Source organism: Labeo rohita, unplaced genomic scaffold, assembly GCF_022985175.1.
Source record: "Labeo rohita strain BAU-BD-2019 unplaced genomic scaffold, IGBB_LRoh.1.0 scaffold_1088, whole genome shotgun sequence".
Taxonomy (NCBI): Eukaryota; Metazoa; Chordata; class Actinopteri; order Cypriniformes; family Cyprinidae; genus Labeo; species Labeo rohita.
Window position 1 is genome coordinate 1 of NW_026127217.1, and position 11,899 is coordinate 11,899.

Below are 11,899 nucleotides of genomic sequence, written 5' to 3' on the forward strand. Positions count from 1 at the left end.
CATTGAATCACATCATGTCATGTTTTGACCATATCTTGCAGCATGGTAATAATAAACCACCCATGAATTGGCCTGATTGACTTTGTATGACAATATATGTCTTAAAATACCCCTGTATATGTGTTAAAAAATAAAGCACAACACTTCAAAACAGTTAGATGAAAACATCTAAAATTTAGTGGTCATATAGCTTATCTCATGACAACAGTATAAAATGATTGATATCTCTTTTGTAGCTCAGAATGCCTCTATCCATGAAATGTCTCAATAGCCAGTTCTCAAGGAGTCGTCTCAGTAGTCTGCTCTTGAAGTGTCTTTGTAGCCTGTTCTTGAAATGTCTCTGTAGCTTGCTTTGTTCTTCCAGAAGATCTTGAAGATCTTGAGTTTGAAGATCACAAACTTCCATGTCTCTTTCTCTGAAGTTCCTGTTATTCTGTTAGCTGTTGTTTGACGACACAAACTATTGTCTTTATGATAAGGCTCAAACCTCTCAGCTAATTTCTCAAAGGTCACTGACAATAATCTGCGAAAACACAAAAACAACAAAACGGAAAACAGAGACTGTTCTTTTTGAAAGAAAAGATTGCTCAAACTTCTTCAGAATTATTTTGACTCCATTATAACCTCAAAAGATAAACAAAGACCATAGACACCATTTGACTGGCGATTAAACTCTAGTCCGGTGAAGGCTGATCATTGTAGCCCCCCACGCACCATATGTTCATCATGAGGTTGGCCCCCAAGTCACTAAAAGACAAGGTTCTTCCTCATGACTTCATCCTACAGCATTTCACCTGGTCTCATTCAAAATTAATGAGAAAAGTCACAATGTCTAATATGTATCCATTTAAATGCTTAATAATTCTGCATATTCTGCATCTGAAGGGGTAGCTAATGATAAACTGTTATTTTTGACACAATTTTATGTCTGCCTCCCCTCTGAAGGAGGTTTCCATGTGTCCTAAAGCCTGAATTTGAACCTTTTCTACTGCCTCAGTTAAAACTAATCGTTGTATCAGAAGAACATCTGAATTAAGTGCACACCTGATCTCCACCAGCAACATTTGACCTTCAGCCAAAACTGGGCTGATAAACTGATGTTATGCATAGAAATAATAGAATGACATCTACCACGTTATGTATGTCATTCCATATTTTGCCACGTTTAATTTCAGAGAGTGATTACCACTTTCAAATGATGATTGTCATTGTCGGTATTATGAAAATCCAATGAAGTCCACAGACTTCTTGACACACCTGACCATTAAAGTGTGTTCCCTGGTCAGAATCATTAGAATACTGTCTGATGTTTCCATCTGGGAATGATGTCTCAAACCAATATTTAGCCATAAAGCCAGCAGTGCCTACTGATACTATAACCAAAACATCCTAACCTGGCATTTCATCAAAGGTCATAAAAACACAAATTGACCAAACAGTCCTGAGAGTGCAGGTTTTTCCATTTAAATAGACTTGGGATACCAAATTGCGTTTTGTTTCAAATTGTGTGTAGTGATGTAGAAGCAGGTGTTGATCTTCTTAGACTAACAAGAAAGTTTTGAATTCTGAAATTTACAGGATGTTTTCATAGTACAGTTTGATCATTTTGTTTTAATTCAGTTACTTTTTGACTATTGAGAATATATATTGATTTAGTAATAACTATTTTGTATCTAATATTTAGTATATTGCTCATTTTAAAATGAGTCAATAAAACATAAATAGTTATCAGAATTTTCTGTTAAAATTCTGTGTATAAAATGTGCCAGAACTATTGTGTTCTTTCCAAAATAATTAACTTTTAACTATTGAAGGTTATACACCTTGCAACCACTTTAACTAGCTGGTACATTGAATCTGTCTGATTACACTTCAGTCTCCACCAAAAACATTAGCACATTCCTGGCATCTTCTGCTATGTCATTCAGAGCACTCTTCAGTGTTGATGACACAGCCCAAAAGGACATTGCTCCTGCCACTACAGAGCCTAAAAAGGGCACAAACCTAACAACAGACTCAACAGTCTCTTCTGTTGCCAGAAAGGATACCTCTCTTAGTATGGTTATGATTGTACCTGTGCAAATTCCTTTATACCAAGCTGACTTAATCTGATCCTCAACAGTCTCTATTCTCTTCCCATATCTTTCACAGAGCTTCACCAAAGACTGCTTATCAAGACCAAAGGTGTTGCAGTACCTCTTTATCTCAGCTGCTATAATGGCTAAATCCACAGCGATTGAAAGACCAGGAAGAGGAACAGCAGCCGCACAAGCAGACAGGATGGCAACCTTTTTAATGTTCTTCTCTAGAGCTTTCTTCTTTCTCTCATTAATCTCCAGCGTGATATTCGGCAAAGCCAACATCAGCACATGTCTCTTATGCTCTGGAAGCTCTTTCTCCATCCTCTCCTGCAGAGCATTTAAATCATATTTTCCGAGCTTCCAGCCAGAGATCAGGAACACGACAGGATCCTCTATACCGATCTTTCTCAGACCTATAAAAAAGAAAATAGTATTTAGAATTATTTAATCATTAAAGGATTATCGTATTATTTATGTACAATATGCCTATTACCATGAATTCTACAATCATGCATATTTATTAGTAGGGGTGTGACGAGACACTTATCTGACGAGACGAGACGAGACACGAGACTGGGTTCACGAGAATGAGACGAGACAAGATTTTTTAACTTTTCTTAAGAAATCCTCAATGATTAAATATATAGGGAAAATAGTCTTTTATTCAACTGAAAAAGACAAAATGCAAAAAAATGTAGGTGCATTTTGAACTTTATGAAATTAAACTTCCATTTTAATGAATTATATGCAGTAATAAACAACATTTAAACAAGAGCTTCACGATTCTGGATAAATTGAGAATCCCAGTTGTTTTTAATAAATTGGAGACCATGATTCTCTCACGATTCTGGAGAGAAGATATAACAATTTAACATAATTTACTATTAGTTCTGACAAACTGTTCATTGCTTAAGTATTTTAAAAACTTTTAGGAGTCATTGTTTCACTTCATTAAGACTTGTTTGACTATTGAAATCTCCTGAATGAATGATTCAATGACATACTTTTTTAAACGGGCAGTTGTCGCCACCTCCTGGCGGAAGAGGATTACTATACATACAAGAAAGTTTCGTTTTGATCGCTACTGTAGACAATAAGTGTTTATACCCAAACTATAAACTTTTATCCCAGCACTTCTGTTATTTAAATGTCTGTAACATATAAATAATGATTATAATGTGGTTTAAAAAAGACTGTTTGTGTTGCTCTTTCTGAGTTCACATTTACCCCGACCCTCTGATTCATTAACATGGGCAGCGACAAAACGTCCTTCTCACGCTCCACTGACACTCGCGATGTGAAACAGTCCTAATAGACATAGTTAAATCGTTGTCATTCGGAAATAAGATCGCGTGTGTGTTTGAATCGAGATCTCGAAATTTTAAGGATTAATAGTGCAGCTCTAATGTAAACACTGCAAAAGATCTGAGGTGTCTCGTGCCACGAGATCTCGTCACATCCCTATTTATTAGTTTTAGATGACCAGAGATATATCCACAATAAAGCATAATGTTAATAACAACCCTAAAAAAAATTTTGTCAACACATTGCCATTCCATTAACTGAATAAACCAACCGTGTTCACAGTTCTCTCGGATGGTATTCAGTGTCTTTTTCAGGTCAAAGTTTTTCTTTCTTCTTTCAGCATCAATGCTCAAGTCAATCTTGGAACGAACAAAATAAAATGTTTTCTTCATTTTCGTGATCTCTTTGGCCAGTTGAGTGTGACATTCTCTGAACCGATCTGAAGCAATGATGATGAAAAAATCATAGCGCTGAAACCGAACCAGTTTAAGGTACTCATCAGCTTTAAAGTTTGGTGTTCCAATGCCAGGAAGATCCCACACTTTTACATTTTTCATTTTTGGGTGCAGGTAAACCTCAGGCTCTGTAGTGGTCTCCACAACACCAGTTTTAGCAGAGTCCTCGTCTTCATCTCCTAAACCCCTGAATGCATTAACAAACGTGGACTTTCCAGAACCAGACTCTCCCGTCACACCAATGTTTAGCTCTACAAGATCCTGTTTTTTAAGGGATTCTTTGATTGCGTGCACCGCTGATGAGAGATCCTGAGTAGCTATGGAATCTTTAATATCTTCCAAAATCTCCTGGGTTGTTACACAATAACCTTCAAATTTAGCCATCTGGAAAAAAAAAAAAGAAACATGTCAACCGTGTATGTTGAAATATAGTTTTTTCATCTCGTCTACAGCAGATGACATCTAAAAATGTCTTGGGATATACCAAATCAAAAATAATAATAATAATAAAAAAACTCATGATTGGATTATCTGGTCATTTGTATTTAACACAAGTATACAAATATGTATATATTTTCATCAGAGACTTATTTCTTACCTTTGTGATTCTGGATCAAAAGCTCGAAGCTTAGTTGTTTCTTCAGGGGTGCTAATGCTATTTAAAGAAATATTCAGTTAGTGAATTACTGGTGGGACCTATATACTGTATTTCAGAGCTCGTCCAATCGCTTCACCGTTTGTCTAATGTATCACTATTTTTGCCATATTTCTCACAGCCAGTGTCATGGCAGACGCACAAATCCTCTATAAATTTTTAAAAATATTACTGTTTTTGTGTCACGGCATGTAGTTTTAAGACGTTTTCTGGCAAGAATGTACTTGTTTATAGTTCATATATGCAGTTTGTTAATAAAGATAACGTATATTCGAAAATTTGTATCGACGTTGTCAAGCATGTGAGCTCCAGGGCGTGAGCGGCCATTCAGTGCTCATGATCCCACCGAGAGCAGACTTTCTTCGGCCAGATCTTCTGGAATTTACTGCAGGCTCTGATGTCTCTATAGTGGTTAAACATGGAATATAATTTGTTTTGTGTAAATCTAATATGCAGTCTTTGGTCTCATTAAACCATTATTTGTTCCAGAGCAAATATTTTTGGCAAAATCTTATCATGTTTATCAGTGGCACACAGCACATCTTAGAGGCGGGGAGCCTGATGAGATTTTGCCAAAAATATTTGCTCTGGAACAGAACGAGATGGGGCCCCTCCCACCAGCAGTGATGTCATGCACGAAAATGTATTGTGCACCTGAATCCGTCCCTTCATTTACATAACCGATTTATCAATAATGAATGTGGTGAATTATCATTGCATTGATGCGTTTGACGTTATTACTGAATAGCATAATTTATATTATGTGTGTATTTGATATTTCTTTTCAGTCAGACTGAAATCCCTGCAGGAATAAATATATTTAGTCTATGAACGTGGAGGCAAAAGTGCCGCTGCTTTGATTTGATTGTTATTTTTGATTCCCTGTAGCTGGCGCTGATAGGTCAGTTATGGGTTACGAATGATGTATTTGTGGTTTCAGTTGTTAATGTTTATATTGTGTATTTTTTCTTAATTTCACAATTTAAATGTGCATTTTTGTGTATGTGTGTTGATTTTCAAATTTTGTTGGTAAGGTATTTGTTTTTGTTGTATTCCTAAGTTTGACTAAGTTGAATGTCACGTGATCTGTTTGATTAATTCAGTGGTTCCCAAACTTTTTCTGCCGGGCCCCCCTTTTGCAGAAAAAAAAAAAAAAAAAAAAAAATCAAGCCCCCCCACCCCCTTCATTTACATATAAACATAAACACAATTTCAGAAGGAATTATTTAAAACGTAATAATTATTACAATTATTATAATTCAGTGTGTGACAATTTACTGAAAAAAGCTAAACAAGGAACTAGTCACTTTTAGAGTAGAAACATTAAAAGTAAAGCAGGCAGCTTTACTCTGTACTTTTTTTTTTTTTTTTAACAGTAACAGCATTCATTGTTTTTTAAACAGATTTTCTCAATTTTGTCATATTTTTATCTCTTTGTTGTAGTTGCAATCTCTGAAGTAGATTTATCATCTACTTTATCTACCATCTATCTACGTTTACCTGGCACTTGTTGTCTTTTCAAAAACTTGTCCATGCTTAGATCCGAACTACTATGCGTCATTCATTCATAATTTTACTCGGCTAAGGGCAGTTCTCATTTCTTATATTAATTGCACCATCTACTGGTCTGTTATTTTACGACAAAAATTACAACTGATAACAGACAGCTGCAGCGGGTACTGCGAGTCGTCTTGAGGTAATAAAATATGATGAAATTCATATTTTGTGTACAATTATTTACATGTGGCAAGTAGCCATATAATAAGCAAGATAATTTCACAGTGGGGTCTTGTATCACCCTGAAAACGTTTCTTTTTACATAAAAATCTAGGGATGTACCGAAATGAAAATTCTTGGCCGAAACTGAAACTACTGTGTAATAATTATTTATTATTTTATTAAATAATATAGTCATTTTGTAAGACGTTTTAATTTAACTCAGTAATGATACTGAATACAAAATAATCACAAGCCAATAAAATAAACCAAGTTTATTGAAAGTAACAATAAAATTGGACAGAAAATATATGAATATTAAATCTTAATATATTATTTTTTATTAAATTATATGAAACGGAATTAGATATTAGATTAGAACTTAAAATAATGCATAGTCCTAAAAAGCTTTTATTATCAAAGCATGTGAGCAGAGCATACCATCACGAGAGGGTCGCGTCATTTTACCAGCGTTGTCCAGTACAGCAGTACTACAGCATGTTACAGCACAGTATGCGACGCTATTGCAAACAGGAACAAGTATACATAGACATTTTCTGTCAGCGAGTTATTTGAGCGGACTTCGTTTTTCCGTTGAGCATAAGCGGTACACGAGTGGAGCATTCATATGGGCCGTGAGCACTTATGAGCACCGTGAATACTTAATAATTTACAGCGCAAATCAGAAATGTAAAAAATAATTCCTTTACTGGTGATTTTAAAATGTCAGTGAACTTTGTCCGCAATTGTTAACCACCTCAATCTGTATTCTGTTTTAGGGTTTTAAAAATTCCCTCATATTCAGAGCTTTCTCTCTCAGTTCTCTCTCAAAAAGCTTTTCTTATGCTATTTGTTTTTTTCTTATTTTGCAGATGCAGTGATGACCAACTTGTACTTGAGTTGTACTCGAGGAATGCAGTTATATAAAATAAGTAAACCAACAAATTGATTAATTTTTTTTTATCTATTTTTTTTACGTTGTCATTTATCCACAATGTTTTAATGTTAAGTGTGATAACATGCTCTTGATTTGTACTATTTATTTCTTTTAAATATCATAAGGTATTTCATATAATATATATATATATATATATATATATATATATATATATATATATATTATTGCATTTTTATCATTTTGTATTTTCTTAAGTTGTTAATGTTATTTTTCTTAATAAAAGCTGTATATGTAGTTTGTTTGGATGGATGGCCATTTTGTTGTGTTTTAGATGTATACACGTTCATTAGCTGTCTGTTTGATGACTAGTCTATTATTGGACTATGGTTAGACGTCTATTAGATTTTCACTGACAGCCCAAATTCAGTCTTGTTTTAGCCTAGACGCAGATTCAATGTCTATTAGACATTCAGATGTATTCGTTTAATAGTGGTCTAAATGATGTCTAGTATATTCTAGGTCTATGTTTAGACGTCTATTAAATTTTCACTGACAGCCCAATGACAACCTTATTTTAGCCTAGACGTCTGGGCTGTGTTTCAAAGGCTAATAGACGTTTTTTAGACCAAAAATTGCTTGCTGGGTATATACACACAAGTAAAATTCATGTCTTTCAGTGAGAAAGTGAACAGTAGAAAAAACGAGGAGAAAAACTATAAATGTTACATTTTGATAAAAAGTAACTTTCTATACATATACCAACTTTTGTAATCAACTTATTTATTCTTTTTATGAACTGACAATCACAACCAAGCAAAATCCACCGAATCCTTTGCGCTCTCCGAGCGTTTTGGTGTGCAAAGACTTTGACTGCAGCTTAATGTCGAAGTTGCGAGCCTGTGCATTCTCGATACTAAGAAGAGCAAAACTGATCAGTTTAAAAAATGTATTTCCTTGTTATTTTTTTTTGTTTTTAAACATTAAGCCCGCTCCACTGCACTACCTTTGCGCTCACGTCTCGCGTCTTTTGTAGTGTCTCGGAACACTGCCTTTTAGAATGTCCTGCGACGGGGCCCCCCAAAGGGCTGAGGCTCCCACGCACCGCGGGGGCTGCGGGGTTGTCCCGTACGCCACTGATGTTTATGTAAATTCAATGCTGCACATCAGAGCGCTTATCGTGCACATGTGACTGAATTCCCTAGCAACTTTTATGGTGGCTGTTGTTGTTTATTGACTGTTATTATTTAATAAATAATATTTTATATAAATAATAGCAGTATTTATTAATAGTGATTACTGAGAAACGGTGCGTGTGTTCGTGATGGTGATTTTAGTTACATTGTTCCGCCATTAGAGGGCGACAAGAGACTGTTTTTACGAGTGTTAGAGTATCAGCAACAGGCTTGGACTCAGCTGTTAAACTGTCAATTTTAGATTTTAATTTGTAGCGGAAGGAAGTAGTTCTGAACAAAAGAGGGCTTTTAAAGATACTCCGTTGTTATTTTGTTTATGTATTTACACATTTGTGCCGTCGAACTGCTGTATAAACGCAATATCACACGAGTAGATGTGAGATATAGCTGTATATGCTCATATAAATCAGAATGTGTTTCTAATGTTTGTTTTTTTTTCATTTTGTAATTTTTTTTGTTGTTGCTGTTGAAGTAATAAGAAATGCAGGAAAAACATTTCTCATTCTTACCAAATATTTCTGAGCAAGATGGCTCTGCCAAGATGCAACTCCAAGTATCAAAATCTGTGAGTGCGTACACCTAAAAATCAAACCAGACAGATAATATGATCAGAATGGGATACACCCAAACCCTTTCACCTGCTTTCACTGTCACAAAACCCTTTCATCTGCTTTCACATTCACTGTTATGAACAACCATTAAGAGACAAATAAACCGTTCTTTTGGTTAAAACATATAGGTGAACATGACATGAGAGGACCTGCATTTATTACAAAGACTGTAGACTAGAAAAAATATGCACTGGTAGCCTATATGTGCAATTTGGTCTTGCACTCATAATCAAAACAATAGAAGTGCTGGTCTGTAATTGCATGAAATCTGAATTATAATTACAACAAAATATTGATCAGCATCGACTCCCAAAATGGTGTGTTTGTCACCATTTTTTCTTCACTCATTTATGTTTAGTGGTTCTCTCCCTAACTCCAGCTGGGGGGTCTCGAAATCCGATCACAAGGTTTGCAAGTGACACATTTGATAGTCATGATACAGAATAAAGTTACATATATGTAATGGCCATGAAAAGAATAGGACAAACGTGTGAAAAGTTTACTATAATCATGCTAATGTGAGCATAATTTTATAGTCCTTGGTATGCAAATGCAAATATAATCATGCAAAGTTAACATCCTGATTTGATCATTATCTTGGACTCATAAGCATCAAAAAATGTGTTTTCAGATATTGTCAGTGAATGCCTTTGTATATCAAAGAGTAATTCTTTGCCTTTTTTCTCGAATATAACAAATGATGAATCATGTAAAATCATAGTACATCAAAACCTTATTTGACATCTAGAATCTCTTCGGGAGGGTTTAGTATGGAGATAAAATAATGCCATAAAGATTTGCATATGAAGAGTACGCATTGTGCAAGTGTACATAAGACTGTAAGCGTAAATTAAATTTGCATGAGCAAGAGAAGCTTTGTAAAAGTGTAAATCGCGTTTCAAGCGTAAGAAAAAATGATTTACAGCATTTTACTGTTACTCGTAAGTGTAATTCATGTGTTGTGAAACTCCAGCTTCATGCTTTTACAAAATAAATATGATCTGCATTCTTCCGACTTCCATTTCTCAGCGCTTACACTTTTGGCACGTTCTTTTCACTAAAACACGGTCAAAAAGCACTGCAAGCCTGTGAACAGTGATTTGCACACGAAAACAACAGTTTAAAGATCTGCAAAACAGATTGACTGCTTAGGACCAATCTATATGTGTAAAAAACAAACTGTTGCAAATGTCTAAATGACTTGTTGTGTATGTAGGGCACAAAGTTGCCGAAATAATCCGATATGTACAGCTCCATCTTTCTTTTATCTACGCTTACACTTTTGGCAGGATTCTCTCACTCACCGAGTTTTGCAAGCGTCAGGGGGAGGGCGGGTCCACCACCTTTTTGTAGCCAATCAAATGAGACTCTCGCGGACTCCATTTACTCTTATCTGATTGGTTTAATAAACACATCACACGCTAAAACATTTATCTTCATTTAGTAAAATGCTGCAAATCTTTTTTTCTTACGCTTGAAACGCGATTTAAACTTTTACAAAGCTTCTCTTGCGCATGCTAATTTAATTTACGCTTACAGTCTTATGTACCCTTGCACAACATGTACTCTTCACATGCAAATCTTTATGGCATTATTTTATCTCCATAGGGCGTGGTTCAGCGGAGCCTGTAGCGAGGGAGAGACAGGACGGAGACTTTGTTCATGTGCGCCCAACTCGTAAAACTGTCTGACATGACTTGAAGGCACCAGTGAACCGAACATGTCCCCTCCTGGTCAACGTAAAAGTGGTCTAAACAAATGTGACGCTGGTTTTAAGTAGCACGGGTATATTTTTAGCAAGAGCCAAAAATACATTGTATGGCTCAAAATTATAATTTTTTCTTTAATGCCAAAATAATTAGGATATTAAATAAAGATCATGTTCCATAAAGATATTTTCTAAATTTCCTACTGTAAATGTATCAAAACTTGAATTTTTATTAGTAATATGCATTGCTAAGAACTTAATTTAAACAACTTTAAAGGATATTTTCTCAATATTTAATTTTTTTTGCATGCTCAGATTCCAGATTTTTTAAATAGTTGTATTTCAGAATAATATTGTCCTATCTTAACAAAGCATGCATCAATGGAAAGCTTATTTATTTGGCTTTCAGCTGATATAAAATCTAATTTTCAAAAAATGGACCCCCTATGACTGGTTTTGTGGTCCAGGGTCACAAATTGTGAATTTTTATAATATATTACTGAATAACTCAGTAAGGTTTTGAAAATAAATGTAATTGTAACGTTGTTGTGTAGCTATTTAACACAACTATATAGTAAACATGGATTACTGAGAGACAAATCTTACTCTTAATCTATACTTAAATATTCAACCAAGAAAGCCAGCTCTGTAGATTTCTGTACAGATTTGAAATTAATCAAATAATGAAATAAATTAATGAAATAAATGGTTGCTATCGTGGTCCTGGATTATTCCTTTTAATCTGACTAAAAAATAAAGGGCATTATGATAAAATATAAAGTCTTACCTTACTTCAATCCGACTATAAGCTTCCGAGCACAAGACAAGAGAAAAAAAACAGACCAAGAAGAGAAGTGTAGTGAGCTTTAAGCACAGTAGCCTGTATCTTTCTTACCAAATTTTTCTGAGGAATCCACACAGCAAGAATGTTCCTACAGCATATGATCTGAACTGATAACGCTAAACATTTCCTCTGACGGAAAACAGAACCGTGCTCCACCCAAGAATAAATCCTTTTCACTGCAATTAATTGGCATAGTGACAAGAGTTAGAGGAACGCAAATATTTTAGAGGGACTATTTTATTTTTTGTTGATATTTGAGTATTGAACATTTACTAACAAAACGCAGCAGAACACAATCTGGTACAATGTGCACTTGTCTCTCCAAAACTAAGAACATACCCCATTTTTATTTGGTATGCATATAGCTGTGTATGCTTGCGAAAAACATTCCTACCGGGTGACGATCAGACCTGAGAACAGCAGAGCATTCTGG

General features: G+C 35.0%; 1 protein-coding gene across 2 annotated transcripts; it reads right to left on the minus strand.

The window, feature by feature from the left end:
• Window positions 1–6: 6 nt before the first annotated feature.
• Window positions 7–11,606, minus strand: LOC127157481 (interferon-inducible GTPase 5). Of its 2 annotated transcripts, none has more exons than XM_051100742.1 (5): window positions 11,518–11,606; window positions 8,813–8,882; window positions 4,440–4,496; window positions 3,658–4,225; window positions 7–2,494 (listed from the first exon to the last, which is right to left on the minus strand). In XM_051100742.1, the coding sequence occupies exons 4-5, from the start codon at window positions 4,223–4,225 to the stop codon at window positions 1,866–1,868; spliced, it is 1,197 nt and encodes a 398-aa protein (XP_050956699.1). In that variant the 5' UTR covers window positions 4,440–4,496; window positions 8,813–8,882; window positions 11,518–11,606; the 3' UTR covers window positions 7–1,865. The 2 variants fall into 2 exon arrangements, with proteins under 2 accessions (XP_050956699.1, XP_050956698.1); XM_051100741.1 differs by having other exon boundaries at window positions 11,410–11,554.
• Window positions 11,607–11,899: the final 293 nt, after the last annotated feature.

What these genes read in the sequence shown, in the direction of transcription:
- LOC127157481 (XM_051100742.1), bottom strand. Translation starts at nt 4,225, where the DNA reads ATGGCTAAATTTGAAGGTTATTGTGTAACAACCCAGGAGATTTTGGAA. An exon ending in CCGAGAGAACTGTGAACACG is followed by an intron (nt 2,495 to 3,657) that starts GTTGGTTTATTC and finishes TCTTTTTTATAG; the next exon opens with GTCTGAGAAAGATCGGTATA.